Here is a 19,071-nt window from a genome sequence, read left to right as displayed (position 1 = left end):
ATTGGGTGTTTTCAACATAATATTTTCATAATGAATCATCATATAGGGTATACCAAAAAGTAAACTTAAATTCTAAAACTAATGAAAGGAAGAAAATTCAGTACCTTATAGTTACTTTTGCACAAGTAGGAAAGTACTTTTTTTTGAGATTAAGGATTCTGTTTATAACCAATTCAGATTTGATAGTTGGTGTTGTTTTTTTCTCACTGAAAAGGTGGAGGTAATTTTTAATTTAATATCTGAATATTGAAGGTAAAGCTGTTAGATATCTTTAGGGTTAATAAAACTGAGTGGTAACTATTAAGAACAATGTTTCATTATCATCCCAAACTTTCCTGTTTATGACAATCCCACATTTTATGTTTGTTTATTTATTTACTTATTTATTTTTATTATATTTTAATCCTCACCTGAGGATTTTTTTCCATTGATTTTTAGAGAGTGGACGGGAGGGAGGAGGGGGAGAGAAACAGAGAGAAACATTGACATGAGAGAGACACGTTGATTACTTGCTTCCTGCATATGCCTGACCACGGGTAGGGATGGAACCTGCAACTCAGGTACATAGCCTTGAAGGGGAATCAAACCAGCAACCCTTTGGTCTGAAGGCTGATGCTCCAACCTCTGAGCTAAACCGGATAGGGTTATTTCTTTCCCTTTAATCTTTTATCATGATGGTTCTACAGCTGGTCATTTATATGATCTCTGATATTTTAGAGTTAATATTTAGGTTCATGAAAAAAGTTATTTTTGGGTGAAAGAAGTTGATGGCTTTTGCCAACTGCGACTTATTATCTGTTTTTCTGCCCATGGCCATTTTCACTTCATATTTTCTCTTGATTCATTCTGGATGAGTGCTCCTTTTTTATTTTAATTAATTACTGATGTTTCCCTATTATACTGCTTCCACAATGCCCTACTTCAAGAAGGAGATTGCTATTGCAGTTTTCTATTTATTTTGTTGTTTGTTTTTTAAAAAACATTTTTATTGATTTCAAAGAGGAAGGGAGAGGGAGAGAAAGATAGAAACATCAATGATGAGAGAGAATCATTGATTGGCTGCCTCCTGCGCGCCCTTTACTGGGGATCGAGCTGCAACCTGGGCATGTGCCCTGACCGGGAATCAAACCATGACCTCCTGCATCATAGTTGATGCTCAGCCACTGAACCACACTGTCCAGCCTCTGTTTTGTTTGTTCTTCATGTCTTTTTTCATGTCTTTTCTGCCTTGTCTGTTTTAATTGAACATTTTATATGATTTTATTTCTTTCTTCTCTTAGCATATTTGTATTTCTTAAACAAAATGATTGCCCTATAATAGACATTTTTGACTCTTTTTTCATCTTTATTGAGATAGAATTAACAAATAAAAATTATATATATTCAAAGTATACATGATGATTTGATATATGTATAACTGTGAAATGATTACCCCAATAAGTTAGTTAACATATCCATCATCATATATATTTACCTTTTTATGTGTGGTGAGAACACTTTTTTCTTTTTAATAAAAGAGATTAATTGACTTATAACACCAGTGAAGCTGTCTGGCTCTGTACTTTTTTTTTTGGGAGGTTCATGTTTATTGATTCACTTTCCTTACTAGTAAGCAGTCTATTCAGATTTTCTACTTCTTCATTGTTCAGTTTTGGAAGGTTGTATGTTTATAGGAATTCATTCATTTCCTCTTAGTTGTCTAATTTTTTGGTGTATAATTTTACATAGTAGTCTCATATGATCTTTCATATTTCTGTAGTACCACTTGTAACTTCTTTTATTCTACTTATTTGAATGTTCTCTCTTTTTTTCTTGACTAGTCTAGCTAAGCTAAAGTTTCATCTGTTTTGTTTATCTTTTCAAAGAACCAGCTCTTACCTTAATTGATCTTTCCTATTGTCTTTTTAGTTTTTATTTTTATTTTTTTATCTGATCTTTATTTCCTTCTTTCTGTTAACTTTGAGTTTTGTTTGTTCTTTTTCTAGTTCCTTGAGGTGTAAAGGTTGATTTATCTATGTAATATTTAAGCAGAGGAAAACTTTATAAATTGAAGACTAGCTATTAGATGTTTGATAATATCTTATTGATATATAGATAGTTCTTTGGGGCATGGTTTGTCCACCACATTGTATGTATATCTGATAGAATTTGAACACTTTTCTTTGTAGGCACATGAGGCAACATTGGAAGCCAGAGCTAGTCCAGAGATGAGTGACCGAATACAGCAATTGGAGAGAGAGATTGCCAGGTACAAAGATGAATCTAGCAAGGCCCAGGCAGAAGTTGACCGCCTCTTGGAAATCTTGAAGGAGGTGGAAAATGAGAAGAATGACAAAGATAAAAAGATCGCTGAGTTGGAAAGGTAAGGAAAGGGAAGCTGAATAGGGTTTCACTTTTTCGAAAAGCTAAAGTATGGTTTTAAAAACTTAAATATTTTTGAGGGCATGCTCTTCAGTATATCTGGTTCTCTGAATGTAGGTTCATGAGTGCTTGATGTTACTTTATTATCCACTTTTTTCTAAGTCAGTGTAAATTCATTGTTGTAGTCTCTAAAGGGCAACACAGAATGGGAATAAATTGGGAAGCCATGGATGTCATCATTATTGGTTAGAAAGAAAGCATTCATTGATTAAGAAATTAAAATTTCTACTGGTTAATCAAGAGAGTACAAAAAGCCACTTGCTTCTTAATTATTTATATATGTAAAGAACAGATGAGCCTCAAGTTCAAGGAGTTAATACTTTTTCATTGGTTCAGACCTGTATGTTGAGCTGATGTTCCTTTGGGCTATGCATTTTTCAACTTTTACAATTTGTATTGTAGAAAAGCAGGCTATTACATATTTCAGTGCATAGACCACATTTTGAAGGCAGTCTAGGAGATTTGGATATGATATTTATGAGCTCTGACTTTGAATTCTTCAAAACATGCTGTGTTTGAACAGATCTAGTCAGACAGTTCTCTTGGAATTGTTTTTGTCTTTTTTTCTTTCATTAGGGTGTATTATACTAGAGATTAAGCATATGCCTTTTGACCTCTTCTTTTATACCTACCACATATTTAACATAAATTCACAAGTTTGTAGAAGCAGTTCTTCCAGTGGAACTTCATTAATCGCCCATATTCTTCTGAACAGAGAGACTGACAGTGACAGAATGAAGTCACTAATCTGTATGGCTCTTTGGAGCCTGATTCTTAGAAATATTTTTATTTTTATTTTCTTGAAGGTTGGGAAGTATTAGACTATTTTCACAAGTTATTTATTAAGTTGTAAATTTTTGAATTAGTGGTAGACCTGATATTTTCCTCTAGAAGTTATTATTTCTCTTATTCTGTATCCATAGAAGTTTGATTTATTTCAAGAAACTAAAAAAACACAGTTCAGCCCTCACAGTTTTCTTTCACTATTCTGAAAGTGATAACACGGGCTGATTACCCATTCACTTGTTTTCTCTTATCTTGATATTAATTTATATTTTCTTGTTCTAATAAGACAAATGGGTAAATTCTTTACATCAGAATTAACAATGACCAGAGTCTCAAGATTAGATTATGTGCGTTTTTGTGTCTTCCTTCATTTTTGCACTGTATCTCTTTCCCCCACAGTACACATGTATGCGTGTACACACACACACACACACACACACACACACACGCAGCCCTTACATACTCTCCCGAATACATGGCTCCCTTTGCTTTTGTGTTGACCTGAAATCAGCAGCAATAATGCATAGATTTTAAAATATGATACTTTTGAAAGATTAGTGAGTTCTCACTATTTCAGAAAGGTAATTCCTTGATAAAGTTATAATCTTGGGTTTGATTTCTTGTATTGAAAATCTATGTTGAAATTATTGCTTGCTTGAAAAACGTTTCAATTTATTTTAAACTCAGTAATGATTTTGGGAGATGTACATAATTTGAACAAGAGTAAGAAATAGGATTAAGTCTATATTTGATATCCAAAGCACACCAAATAGCTGTATTTATCACATTTTGAGAGTCATAAATTATCTGTTTTTTCCCATGGAATGTAATATACAGTTGATGAATAACAGTTATGCAAGGTTGTAATTTTGTTTTAGGATTTGACACAAAGTTTCTTGGCTAACACCCGAAAAAAGAAACAGTTTTTAAAACTCATGTTTTGCTTATTGGCTTTGTTATTTGTTACTGAGCAACATTTGTTACTGAGTTTAAGATAGAAGTAATCAGTTAAGGACAGTTGGGATTATATAATGTTTTTTGTTGCCAGATTTAGTACCGAGGTACATGTGTGTGACTGCTGTGTCTCTCACTATTTGCTTCTTGTGTTGCCATTCCACTACATCCTGTGTGTGGTATCTGTGGCCCCATAATTTATAATTTGAGTCTCTTCACCTTTCTTTTGATTTATCTTATCATGATCCTATTCCATTGGGGTTTTGGTATCTACATGTTTGGTATCTATATGTTTGTTCCCTTTTGACTATGCTGTTTCTCAGAAAGCCAGTCTCCCACATTTGTACCTTCCTTGTCAGATTTCTGTCCTTGCACCATCAGTGGCGTTTGTTTGGGATTCCTGGGAAAGTGAGTGTTACATAAGGCTACAATTCTGTACTAACTGAATTGCTAATGTTATTGTTGCTACTGCTGGGGCTTGCTGGGGATTTTGCTTGATCAGAGTTAAAGAATAGCCAGCTATATGTCAAGTTGAACTGTACTTTTTAGGTACATTGTTTGTGCATTAAGTGTATGTTTCTCTGGTAAGATTATAATATTGTTGGCTATAATTTTTCTAGTCTTTTTTTTTCTAGTCCATCTTTTGTGTGGTTGTCCTTATGCTGGAATGCCCTTTAAATCCCTGTAGCTGGTGCAACTATGTGCTGCACTGTAATTCAGGATGTAGAATTTATTTCTAAAGAGTGTTCAGCAACCTTCTAAGTGCAAAATTAAGGCAGACTGTTATAATTATTGAACTAAAGGAAATTTTTAGTATTCTTTTAAAATTTCTTAGTACTTCTTATGTAAGGATATCCAATATTAAAAGGTTTAGACTACATCATGAAGAATTCTCAGACTTATTTGTGGTCTTGAGAAAAACAAATAGTCCCTTACATTGCTCTTATAGTAGTTCCTGTCAGACATGAGTTAGTGCTGTATCACTGTCTTGACCTATTGCAATTTTATATATATATGATTTCAGAAAGGAAGGAAGAGAGAGAGAGAGATAGAAACATCAATGATGAGAGAGAATCATTGATTGACTACCTGCTGCACGCCCCCTACTGGGGATCAAGCCTGCAACCCGGTTATGTGCCCTTGACTGGAATCAAACCCGGGACCCCCTCAGTCCACTGGCCGACGCTCTATCCACTGAGCCAAACCAGCTAGGGCCTACTGCAATTTTAGAAAGAGGATTATATAAGTCCACCCATACATCTGTAAATATAAAATATATTTTCCAATTAAATCTCAGAAGTACTGCTTCTAAATTCCCATACTGTGATGTATATCACTTTGATTTCAACTAGAGAGGTAGAACTAGTAGAAGAAATATATACATACATACATATGATGTACGCTATATACAGTATATGTTTATTACAAAGAATTGTAGTGTATACATGTATGTATACTTATACATATGTCTATTTATGTATATACTAGAGGCCAGGTGCACGAAATTCATGCACGGGGGGGGGGGGGGTGTTCCCCTCAGCCTGGCCTGTGCCCTCCTGCAGTCTGGGACCCCTCGGGGGATGTCTGACTGCCAGCTTAGGCAGTTGGACATCCTTCTTGCAGTCTGGAACCCCTCGCTCCTTACTGCCTGCCTGCTGGCTCCTTACTGCTTGGCTCACTGCTCCTTAGCACTGCCACAGAGGCGGGAGAGGCTCCCGCCACCACTGCTGCGCTTGCCAGCTGTGAGCTCAGCTTCTGGCTGAGTGGCGCTCCCCCTGTGGGAGCACACTGACCACCAGGGGGCAGCTCCTGCATTGAGTGTCTGCCCCTTGTTGGTCAGTTTGCATCTTGTTCCACCATAAAGATTGCTTAGGCTTTTATTATATAGATACTAGAGGCCCAGTGCATGAAATTCGTGCACAGAGGAAAGGTTCTCTCAGCCCAGCCTGCACCCTCTCCAATCGGGGACCCCTTGGGGTTGCTCAACTGGTTATCTTAGCTTTGTTTAAAACCTTGGGGGTAATCATAGTAGGTATAGTATCTAGATTTGTGGTTTAATAGTATAAGGTGAATGAGGGAGGAATTTAAATTCCCGAAGTTGGGCTTCCTGTTGGTAAGTTGAAAATTGCACCTCCGCCCACCCCACCTCCTCAGGGAACTCGGGTAGTCAGACCCTTGGTCTGAGGATTGCAGACTCAGGTTCATAGAGGACAGGAGGCCCAGGCCCTGTCAAAGTATGGATCAGAGGCAGGGCTAAAGGACCCTACGGAATCCATCTCAGCCCCTGCCATCAGGCTTTGGAATTGTTGGGCTTGGTACCGGATGTGAGGTACTCTGACTTCCTGCAGAGGACTCAGGGCAGTGAGGCTCTGATCTGAGGAGCCGGCCTTGGGTCAACAGAAGGAGGATCCCGGGACCTGCCAGGGTTCAAGGTGAGGAACATGAGGGAGGAGGGAGGGACCCTGGACCCTAGAACAGAATCATCCCACCCAGGGCAGGATGACACCAACAGGCGATTTTTTTTTAAAGGGATCCGTGGTTTAATCGTCTTCTATAGGTTCCAGAAGAGAACAGAGAGATGAGAAGTAGATGCAAAAGCCAAGTCAGTACCTCAGCATGTTATTGATTGCACTTGGGGAGGGATTTGTCCCAGGAAAGTCTGTGCGTCCCTCAGGAGAGAAAGAAGCAGCAGGGCTGCCTACAGGGCAGTCTCAGGCTCCCCAGGGGTGCAGGCTCCTGCAGCGGGTTGGCTGCCTTCTGTCCGCTTCCTGGGGTGCAGCCTGGGTGCTGAGCGCTGGTGCGGGTGGCTTGGGCTCAGCGCGGCGCCAGGAACTTGGGTCCCTCCGTCCCTTCTGGGGCTGGCACCTCCTGGCTGGTTCAGGAGCCAGCACCCCCAGTTCCCCTCCGGGTTTGGTCATCCCTCTGGACGTGCCAGCCCTAGGCTATTATTAGTATACACCCCCCCCCCCCCCCCACACACACACACACAGAAACTTATCACAAGTAGTTGTCTTGCATTATTGTCGGGGGCTGGCTAAGCAAGTATGAAATCTGTCAGGAAGAGATCGCTGGCAAGATAAAACTCCCATGGCCATGGGCCAAAATTGTGGTCCTTAGGCAGCATTTTTTTTCTCTCTTAGAGAACCCTCAGCACTGCTTTTAGTGCCTTCCTAAGGATTCAGTTAAGCCCACTCCGATGATTTGGGATAATATCATTTACTTAAATAGATTACAGGCTTTAATTATATGTGCAAAATACCACCACAGCAACACACAGATTTGTGTTTAAATAACTGGGCCTTGTAGCCTAGCGAAGTTGACACTTCAAGAAAGCCATCACCAGTGGTTCTGAATAGTCTTTACAGATCAATTTAAGGAAAACAACAACAATAAAAACAAAAAACTAGAACTTGACATGTTCTCATATAACTAGATCAATTCGGATTAGCTTCAGGAACCCTGAATGTAATTGAAAATTTCTAAAGCGAGCATATGAGAGGCTTTTTTAAAAAAAGATTCATAATGAATGGGCTTTTCTTTGGCATAATGTTTAACATATTTAGTAATGTACTAACATTCTGATAGAATTCTGATATTAACATCTTTTCAGACTCCTGAAAGAATTGTTCCTTGTCTGTGTTGTCACTCATGCTATTCCTTTTAGCTAAGTACTCATGCTATGGCAGTATACTGGAAGAATTGTTCCCCATGCCATATGTTGGGTTTTGCTTCATAATACAGAGAAATTAATGAAACCACAGAGTTTGGTATTTGCAGCAGAAACCCTCACTTCACTCTAATATGAGGGTTACTTAGGTTAGATTCAATTGATCATTCAAAAAATTTTACATGTAGAGAATGGCAATCATCTTCTCATCTACATTAATAAAAGAGAAATATGGTAATTGGCGTATGACCGCAACCCTTCCCATTGGCTAATCAGTGTATCCTTATGCAAATTAACTGTCAGCCAAGATGGCGGCCGGCAGCCAGGCAGCTGGAAGCGAACATGAGGCTTGCTTGCTCCAGTGACTGCAAACTGCAACGTTCCCCACCTGACTTGCCGGCCTCTGAGCTGGCAGTTTGAAACATTCTAACAAATATAGGCCAGGATCTCAGAGCTGAAGTTATACATTGTTTCAATTATAGAACCGAAACAAACCAGATACCTGCTCTCAGAGCTGGAGCCGGAGCTAAAGCTGGCCCAGAATAAAATAAAAAAAAGGAGCGGTTGGAGCTTCAATTAACAACCACCAGACTGAAAGCAGCCCTCAGCCCCTCACCCAGACTGGCCAGGCACCCCAGTGGGGACCCCCACCCTGAAGGGGGTGTGACCAGCTGCAAACAGCCATCATCCCCTCATCCAGGCTGGCCAGGCACCCCAGTGGGGACCCCCACCCTGATCCAGGACACCCTTCAGGGCAAACCAGCCGGCCCCCAGGCCTCTATCCTATATAGTAAAAGGGTAATATGCCTCCCAGCACCGGGATCAGTGGAGCCGCGAGGCCTCCTGGCACCGGATCAGCGTGACGGGGGGCAGCGCCCAAACCCCCTGATCGGCCCTGCTCTGTGTGTGACAGGGTGTGGCGCCCCAACCCCCCCCCCCCCAACGGGCCCTGCTCTGTGGGTGATAGAGGGCAGCATCCCAACCCCCTGATCCGCCCTGCTGTGTGTGTGACAGGGGGCAGTGCCCCAACTCCCCTATCGGCCCTACTCTGTGTGTGACAGAGGGGAGCTCCTCAACCCCTTGATGGTCCCTGCTCTGTGTGTGACAGGGGGGAGCTCCCCAACCCCCTGATGGGCCCTGCTCTGTGGGTGATAGGGTATGGAGCCCCAACCCCCCTGATGGGCCCTGCTCTGTGCATGACAGGGGGCAGTGCCCCAACCCTCTGATCCGCCCTGCTCTGTGTGTGACAGGGGGCGGTGCCCCAACTCCCCTATTGGCCCTACTCTGTGAGTGAGAGGGGGGAGCTCCTCAACCCCCTGTTGGGCCCTGCTCTGTGTGTGTCAGGGGGCGGCGCCCCAACTCCCCAATCGGCCCTGCTCTGAGCCCGACCAGGGGCTGCATCCAGGGATTGGGCCTGCCCTCTGCCACCTGGGAGCAGGCCTAAGCCAGCAGGTCATTATCTCCTGAGGGGTCCCAGACTGGGAGAGGGCACAGGATGGGCTGAGGAACCCCCTTTCCCCCCGAGTGCACAAATTTTTGTGCACCGGGCCTCTAGTTTTTATATAATGTAGGTATCAAGGATTGCCTTTGGTTTATCGAAGTTAGGATTTTTCTTTGATCTAAAGAATAGAATCTATTATTTTATAACCTAACTAATTGCTAGAAAATAGGGATTTACTGTGTTCCCCAAACTGTGGGAATATAAAAACTAGGATTTTAATGAATATATAGTAGGTTTTATATTGGGGTGATTTAAAATTTGGCAGAGGGATTAGATGTGAGAAGAAAGGACATACTTTCTTGTATGTCCTTTAATCTTTGAAAGCCTTGAAGTTCTTTTTATTCCTCATTCCTTTTGTTTGGCTATCCTCCCTTTAAATATGCATCTCTAAAAACACCAGTATTGATATGATTTTTAGTTACCAAGCTCTTGAAAATACCTAATCTGTGAGTTTAGTTTTTCTCTCCATAACCCACTCTCTTTTCTGTCACAAAGTATACCCTTTCTTTTTTCATTAAATAATTAATTTCTTACAGAGACTCTTATTTGCTGGTGACTTTTCTGGGCTCTGTGGACACAACAAGGAACAAAACAGATAAAAATCTTTGCCTTTATGGAGTTTATAATCTAGTTGAGAGTGAATGGACAATAAAAACTAAAGATGCAATTGTCAATGGGTGGTGAATATCATGGGAAATACAATGCAGAGTAAGGATATGGAGTGTGAGGATTTGAGTGGTTGCTATAGTTATGAGATGGGCAGGAGAGACCTCAGATATGGTGATAGAGTAGACACTTCAAAGAGGGGTTCTTTTCTTTAGAAGTCCTCAGAATTCCTTAAAGAAACTTACTTTATTGAGGTATAAGTTACACACAATAACTTTTGTGTGTAACTTATTTTTTTTTGAGATTTGACAAACATAAATCTGTGCAACCACCACTGCTACATTTCCTTCACCTTCAACAGTTCTCTCATATCCCTTTGCAGCAAATGTCTTCCCATCCCTAGCCCCAGCGACCTCAGAGCTAAGAAACACCTTTTAAATTCACTTAATACGTTATACTTTAGCCCCTCATTTTGCCTTAACTTTTAGTTTTCTGCTTTCCTTTTTTTGTTGTTGTTTGGAGTTGGGAATAAATGAACACAACCCCAAGTTTTATAGTTTCCTTCACTCACAGCTCCAGGAGTGGATCCTGGTTCATTTAATCAGTCAGTGTAATAGCATTCTCTTTCCCATTGAGCACATAATCCGTTAAAGTGACTTGGGAAAACTACAGAAAGGCTTCTGGGGAATGATGTTTTAATAAAGAAGACTTGCAAGAAGAAAGGTGGCCTTTGTTTCGACATTATCATGACTGGATGTGATGACTAGAACTGCTGGCGCTACCCTTCGATCAACCTGAGATGAAGCCAGCAGGCAGAGGGTGAGAGGGAAACCAAAGAAGCAGAGCCAGAACCCCAATGGGCTGTTCCTGAAACTAGACTTTTTGTTATGTGAGGTAGTACATTTTCTTATAGTTTAAACATTTTGAAACAGTATTTTCTGTTATTTGCATTCAATCCATTAACAGCTATTTACAAACTTTCTCTCTCTCTCTCTCTCTCTCTCTCTGATCTCCCCCCCCCCCCCCCCCCCCTTTCTTCTGATAAGAACTGAATGTGTTACAGCAGAGGCAGTAGGGGCCTGACCAAGGTCAGGGCTCTTTGTCTACCTAATACCTTATGAAAAAAAAAAATAACTTCCTCACTGTTTGACTTAATTCTCAAATCAGGAATGATACTCTTGCTATGCCTGTTTTGGTTCTTTTAAAATAGGCAGTAATTTGAGGGTACCAGTTAAAGCCATCATAAATTACTCTGCTATGCCATTATCTTCAGATATCCCCACATTTCCATCCCACTTTTCCTTGTTTTAGTCTTGTCTTCCCCATTTTATCCCAACCCAAATGCCTGGAAAAGACCTCATTCTGTCACTTTTTGAAAGGGGCATTATAGAGCAGATTTTTGCCCCTAGTTAGGCAAATAATTTAAAGGGGAATATATTTTGAATTTTTAAAAATAAATTTATTTTGTGGCAGAGGTGGCCATATTTAACCTTGAAATGTGGACATTATTCTTACTGCATTTGGATTCAATGAACAATTCTTTTTCTGTCCTTTAGTAGAAACATTAAAGAGCAAATTGACACATATTTTAGGTGGAGTTTTCCTGTAGGAACAAACTAGGGACACTAGCTTCATGTTTCATTTGTTATGTATCAGGTAGATCTTATCTTCCTAAGAAAGGTGCCCCCACTTTTTAGTGTAATTTCTTTAATAGTATTTATAGTTGTTCATTTAAGCTACCCCTTCTTGCATTATGACTTTTTTGTTTGTTTTTGGAAAGGATTCTTATATGGATTTTAAACATAAAGATAAGGAGGTGAGGCCAGAGTTTAAATGACTGGTTCTATATTAAATACGTAGGTAGGTGGTAATAGAGTTGTGGTTAAGAATTGCAGAGTCTGTTCTCTTCTGCCGTTTCTCCCTTTGTTCAGTTTTAATTAATGAGCCCACTTCCTAGAAGGGGAGGGAAAAGACAGATGATGCAGAGGCTGTTCCCTTGAGAATGTTGATGAGGCTTCCCCCCCGCCTCCCCGCACATGCTGGAATGCCCTCTTGTAGCACAGACACTTTCATACCGGCACGTGGGTTGCTTAGCTGGCCAGATGCCAGTTTTTCCACATGTCTGACTATTAGACCCTTTATTAGTCTGGACTCAGTAAAGAGATACTTCTGGCTCCAGAATTCTAAGACTCCCAACAAAGAGCAGCTATTGTCATTTCCTTTGTAAATGATGCTTGCAGAGGCATTCTTCCACAGCTCGTCCAGGAGCTAGAAATTTCAGTGATGAGGTTTCAATTCAAAGTCTGATGGAGCTCTCCTGGAGAGTAATACTTAACAGTACCCAATTAATATGTGCCCCAAGATACAGGATTATCATGGAGAAGGGGTTTCTTGTTCAACTTTAGACTCTTAAGTCTGGTCTTTTAATTTTTGAGACCAATATTAAATGATAATAGTTTGAGAGTTTGATTGGAAGGCTAGTAGATAATTTTGGATCCTAGACTGCTAATTTCAGTTCCTTGAACTCTAGTGTAGATTGAGATACAAAATGGAAAGGGAAAGCCTAGGATATTGTATTGCTGCTGTGACTATTTTGAGGAAGGCAAGAGAACCAAGATCAATTTTGTTATTCATTCACATAGTATACTAGAGGCCCGGTGCACGAGATTTGTGCACTGGGGATGGGAGTGGGGGTCCCTCAGCCCATTCTGCACCCTTTCACAGTCTGGGACCCCTTGGGGGATGTCTTCCGGGGGATCCGGTCTAAGCTGGCAGTCAGACATCTCTCTGGTAATCCCGGACCCCTTGCTCCTTACCGCCTGCCTGCAGTGCTCCCACCACCGCTGCCGCTGGGCTCGCCGGCTGTGAGCCCGGCTTCTGGCTGAGTAGTGCTTCCCCTGTGGGAGCGCACTGACCACTGGGGGCAGCTCCTGCGTTGAACGTCTGCCCCCTGGTGGTCATTGTGCATCATATTGACCGGTCGTTCCTGCATTCGGTCAATTTGCATATTATGTTTTTATTATATAGGATAAATACACACACACACATTCTTGGTCTAGTCTTATAAGCATAATGAAGGGAACTTAATTTTTCTGTTTTGTGATGGTTAATTTTATTTTCTTCGCTAACCATCTTTTCCAGACCTCACCTAAAACTCTTCGTTCTAGGCTTTTATGTCATGATTAAACATAAATTTTGTGGACTAGCAAGAAAACCTAACCTGTACTTATAATATTGTTTCCAAGGGAACTATATTCTGATTTATAAACAAATGACTTATAAGTGGTTTATGATGTATTCATAAGATTTAGAGCTACTTAGTTGAGTGTTTTTTAAAGCAAGAATGTCCCTAGTTTGTTTAGGATTTAGGCCCCTGGTAGTTAGCCCCTGAATAAATTGTCTGAACTGCTTAAAGCAGTAACTTTTATTTAACCTTATTTTCATAAGTGACAGGAATCTGTATTTTCGTAGATGAAGATCTACTGAACTGTGTTAAACACAAAGAATGGGGCTTTTTTCTTATCATGCCAGGAGTGAGATTTAATTCAGGGTATTATTTGCATGCAAGTATGTGTAAGAGAAAGAACTTCTCTGGTGGTAGTTGCAGAAATTAGGGAAGATAGTTGCTAGGCTTGGACCTCATGGCTCAAGTATATGGCTTCTTCATTTTTTAATTTATTTTTTTAAAGATTACTGGTCTGAAATTTTATGTAGTGAAAATGAAGTTATTTTTATTTTTTTATAAATATTCTAAAATGTGCCGAAGCCGGTTTGGCTCAGTGGATAGAGCGTCGGCCTGCGGACTGAAGGGTCCCAGGTTCGATTCCGGTCGGGGGCATGTGCCTGGGTTGCGGGCACATCCCCGGTGGGAGATGTGCAGGAGGCAGCTGATCGATGTTTCTCTCTCGTCGATGTTTCTAGCTCTCTGTCTCTCTCCCTTCCTCTCTGTAAAGAATCAATGGAATATATTTAAAAAAAAAAAAAAAAATTCTAAAATGTGTTGGCAAACTTGAAGTAGTTTGCAGGATGATATTTCCACAATTTGGTTTGATAGTAGAATTAACTATTTGTTTTCTTAAAAAATGGACCTCAAAGTTAGAAGATGAATGCTATTTTCTAATTTGTTTATTCTTATTCTTTTCTCCTTGACTAAATTTTTCTTTCCCCTTAATCATTTGAGAGAACCTCCTTTTAACTGTTATCTTTTAAAAAATTTTCTTTTCTTTTCTTTATTGATTAAGGTATTACATATGTGTCCTTATCTCCCACTTGCCCACTCCACCCTAACTGTTAACCTTTTTGAGGAGAAAATTTAACTGATCTCACTTAGGTAGTAATTTTTTTTCTTTATTTGTGCTTTTCCTGTAGTATCTATCACATTCTGTCTGTGACTACACATTATTGAGGGCTTAATAAATATATATGATACAACACAGAGACAGAACTACTTTATTTTACCATCTAATCATCTCGCATTTCTTCCCTTTTCCTTCCCATTGCCCACCATATTCAGACCTTTCATCTAACAGATGGAGATTTAATAGTCCTTTATACACTTACTAAAGGCCTGGTGCATGAAATTCATGCACGGGGGGGGGGGGGGGGGGCGTGGCCCTCAGCCCAGCCTGCACCCTCTCCAATCTGGAACCCCTCTAGGGATGTCCGACTGCCCGTTTAGGCCTGATCTCACAATCCAGGACTGCTGGCTCCCAACCGCTTGCCTGTCTGTCTGCCTGCCTGATTGCCCCTAACCGCTTCTGCCTGCCAGCCTGATCACCCCCTAACCACTCCTCTGCCAGCCCGATTGTCCCTAACTACCCTCCCCTGCTGGCATGGTCTCCCCTAATTGCCCTCCCCTGCCGGCCTGTCGCCCCCAACTGCCCTCTCCTGCCTGCCTGGTCACCCCTAATTTCCCTCCCTTGCCAGCCTGGTCGCCCCTAACTGCCCTCTCCTGCCGGCCCAATTGCCCCTGACTTCCCTACTCTGGAGGCCTGGTCACCCCTAACTGTCCTCTCCTGCAGGCCTGGTCGCTCCCAACTGCCCTCCCCTGCAGGCCTGGTCACCCCTAACTGCCCTCCCCTGCAGGCCTGGTCACCCTTAACTACTCTCCCCTGCTGGCCTGGTTGCCCCCAACTGCCCTCCCCTGCAGGCCTGGTTCCTCCCAACTGCCCTCCTCTGTCAGCCCGGTCACCCCTAACTGCCCTCCTCTACAGGCCTGATCGCCCCCAACTGCCCTTTCTTTCAGGCCTGGTCCCTCCTAACTGCCCTCCCCTGCTGGCCTGATCGCCCACAGCTGCCCTTCCCTGCTGGCCATCTTGTGTCCACATGGGGGTGGCCGTCTTGTGTGTTGGAGTGATGTTCACTTTGCATATTACTCTTTTATTAGATAGGATTATACTGAAAATGTTATTATTTTTATATTCATTTCTTCTCTCTGCTTGTAATATGTTTACAACTGTACACGTACTTTTCCTTGTGTAAAAGTTTAAGTAAATTCATAAGCTATAATGTTCTTTTTTTTTTTTTTTTTTTTTAATCCTCACTCAAGGATATTTTTCCATTGATTTTCAGAGAGGGAAAGACAAAGAGAAACATTGATGTGAGAAAAACACATCGATTGGTTGCCTCCTGTACGAGCCCCAACCAGGGATTGGGCCGGGGAGGACCCTGCAACCAAAGTATGTGCCCTTGACCGGAATCGAACCTGGGACCCTTCAGTCTGAAGGCCAATGCTCTATCCACTAAGCCAAACCAGCTAGGGCATGCTATAATGTTCTTACAATTTAATATAATTCAGTGGGATTACTTTTCAATCTGCAGGGTAAATAAAACAAAGATAATCGTTTTCCTGTTTTGTCACAATGAAATGCCAGTTTTAACTCTGAGTTTTACAGTTTGACATTTCTGAAACTGGGATACATGTATAAATAATGGCATGGCATAATTGGCGTGGTGTAGTTTTTTTTCTTTCTTGATGCATAAAGTAATGGTACATCTTCTGTTCTTGGTAAATTGATATTAAAGGTGCATGCAAAGAGAGTGGATAAAATTCTTTCACGGAATGTGAGAGTGGAAGAAAGTATTCCCAGCCCGGCCAATGTGGCTCAGTGGTTGAGTGTTGACCTATGGATCTGGAGGTCACAGTTCAATTCCCTGTCAGGACACATGCCTGGCTTTCAGGCTCGATCCCCAGTGTGGGGCGTGCAGGAGGCAGCCGATCAATGATTCTCTCTCATTATTTGATGTTTTTATCTCTCATTCCCTCTTCCCTCCTCTCTGAAATAAAAAATATATTTTATATTTTAAAAAAGAAAGTATTTCCATATTAACATTATTTTCTCATGTATTCCCTTTAAAATGTGTGTAACCAAATAAACATATTTATTGTTATAATTAGATATGTAAATATTTTATCTACATCCTGGAAGTTTATTTTTTTTAAAAGATCTAAAACATTTTTTTGATCTTTTCATTGGGAAAATGGGCTTTATGTTTGTGATTATTTTATATTGATATCACAGTATATTTGGGCATCTATGGCACAGTGTAACCTGAAATGTAAACCTATGTATTTAGTCTTCATATTTGTAAGTATATCTCCATAAGGAAATCTTGGATTGATACTCAGTTTAATGTCTTAAAATATATTCCATATAGTAATTAATATTAATCTGTATATAGGTTTGGCATAGACTAGTATGCAATTCATGCGGAAAATGGTTCCTTAGAGAATAATTTTTTTACTTTAAAATTTATGGTTATAGATTTGATTCCTGAAATACAATGTCAGAGAATATAACCTTAATGTAGTTGAAGATAAATGACTGGTGCTGCTGTGATGGTTGTGTATCCCTGGTTGAGGGAAAATGAGCTGTGTTTAAAAGAAAAAAAAAGAAAAGAAAGATGCTAAGAGTATTATAACTGAACATGACTGGTTCCTTATCTGATCCTGCTTGCTTTAGCTTGCTTTCTGGGGAAACTGCTTGTTTCTTCTTCTTTCTTGAATTTCACTGATTTCATTTAAAAGAAGACTAAATTACACAGCTTTACATAGTCAATTCTATGTATAAGTTTCTTGTGGGTACAACTTGTAATTTGTTGCTACAGTCTTGATAGGCATTTAATAGTACTTAAATTTTTACTTGAAAGTATAAACACTGGAATTATATATTGTTATTTTATGTGCATATTTTTTCTCCTAAATTAATTTCCCCAAAGCTATAGTTTGATGCCAAAGTGAAATATGACTCGTGAATAGTAAAATAGGTAAAAAGATTCTTAAAGTTGTTCACTGTTGACAGGAATAAGCTTATTTTTTAAAAATGTATTTACCTAGCCCTAACCAGTTTGGCTCAGTGGATAGAGCGTCGGCCTGCGGACTGAAGGGTCCCAGGTTCGATTCCGGTCAAGGGCATGTACCTTGGTTGCGGGCACATCCCCAGTGGGAAGTGTGCAGGAGGCAGCTGATCGATGTTTCTCTCTCATCGATGTTTCTAACTCTCTCCCTCTCCCTTCCTCTCTGTAAAAAAATAAATAAATAAATAAAAAAATTGTATTTACCCATGTCTTAGATAAAGCCTTGCATCTGTAGATTTCAGTTAGTGTCATTGTTGATCTGAAATTATTCTAACTTACTGCATCATAACCAGTAAAAAGATCATTGGGAACAATCATTTACCCTCTTTTTTACTTTGAATATTGTATGGTACACTGTTTTATACGTGCCAAAGAGTCTTGGATTTTTATAGATAGGCATCTGTAAGCATCACAAAACATTTAAAGTATCCCTAGATAGTATGCTGGCATACCAACATTCTTATCCTAGATCTACCACTTACTCACTGTGATTGTGAGGAATTTAAAATTTTTCTTTGTTTTTCATCTTTTTATCTTATATAATGGGGATAAATATATTATTTCATTATTCTCACAACTTTTAAAAACTCATTTTAAGTACTGAAACATTAGAAAAAATTAAAAATACAAATTGAAATGGTGCTTGCATTCAAGAAATATATTTAAGGTAAAATTTAGATCTTGAAGATAATCTTGATGACACTGGCCATTAAAAATCTAAGTATCTGTAGGATAATAGTAATTTCAGTGACAGTGATTGATTTTTAAAAAGGTAAACTGTCTGCTACTATAAAAAGTAATATTGAATCACAGGTTTCATGCTGTGTAGGAATATTAAGCATGGCTACTTTGTTCTTTTACTGCTGAACAGTATTGGAAATGAATTGGTGTTTATAGAGTCTTATATTTTTCTTCCTATTGCTTTTAGGTTGTACCAGTTGAGGTAAATTTTGGTAGATTTGAAATGAAAAATAATGCATTTGGCGGGAAAATTTTAGTTTTCACATTTGAGAAAATTATATTTAATTCTTCCAAATAAATTAGAGTCCTGTATTCTACAAAATATCCAAAGTTGTCAGTGTTTTTCTGCGTTTGTTTATGGCTAACTTGGATCCAAGAAATAGGGTGGCATGGGTAAAGGTGTAGTCACTTATAAGGTGTGTGTGTGTGTACAACTAAGCTGCCCAAAGTTGTGAAATCACTTAACTACTTAAATGGAAAGGAGGAGCATTAGCCTTCTTTTCTTTTTCTTGGGGTTTAACAGTTTTTTCCCTATCCCAGAAAGTGGCAAATTTTATTTTATTTTATTTTATTTTTATTTTTTATATATTTTATTGATTTTTTACAGAGAGGAAGGGAGAGAGATAGAGAGTTAGAAACATCGATGAGAGAGAAACATCAATCAGCTGCCTCCTGCACATCTCCTACTGGGGATGTGCCCGCAACCCAGGTACATGCCCTTGACCGGAATCGAACCTGGGACCCTTCAGTCCGCAGGCCGACGCTCTATCCACTGAGCCAAACCGGTTTTGGCAAGTGGCAAATTGTAGATAAAACTTTTTTCTGTAGAAACTTACATTAAGGTACAGTGATGTAATCTAATGTAAAAATACATTTGTTGAGAGTTGAAAATCTGAAATTACTAATTTTTAGTGCCTGTGCAGAATCTATGACTCCTTGCCCTTCTTTAATCTTGTCCTTTGTTTGTCTATGTCTATGAATAATATTATTTTTGAATATTGTTTTTATTAATTCTTTCTAACTTTCTCTTTCACATTTT

The 19,071-nt window shown here is 39.9% G+C and overlaps 1 protein-coding gene across 6 annotated transcripts in view; it reads left to right on the top strand.

The window, feature by feature from the left end:
- Positions 1-19,071, top strand: part of ERC1 (ELKS/RAB6-interacting/CAST family member 1) — a 503,328-nt gene that overhangs the window by 186,806 nt on the left and 297,451 nt on the right. For all 6 annotated transcript variants that reach the window (XM_070409489.1, XM_070409487.1, XM_070409488.1 and 3 more), the window contains one exon: positions 2,169-2,362. In XM_070409489.1, the coding sequence (XP_070265590.1) occupies positions 2,169-2,362 (194 nt within the window). The remainder of the gene's footprint in view (positions 1-2,168; positions 2,363-19,071) is intronic.

The sequence above is a fragment of the Myotis yumanensis genome, unplaced genomic scaffold, assembly GCF_028538775.1.
Source record: "Myotis yumanensis isolate MYYU_CA2020_CCGP unplaced genomic scaffold, mMyoYum1.0.hap1 SCAF_3, whole genome shotgun sequence".
Taxonomy (NCBI): Eukaryota; Metazoa; Chordata; class Mammalia; order Chiroptera; family Vespertilionidae; genus Myotis; species Myotis yumanensis.
Note: the sequence above shows the minus strand (reverse complement) of the source record. Positions and strands in the feature narration are given on the sequence as shown.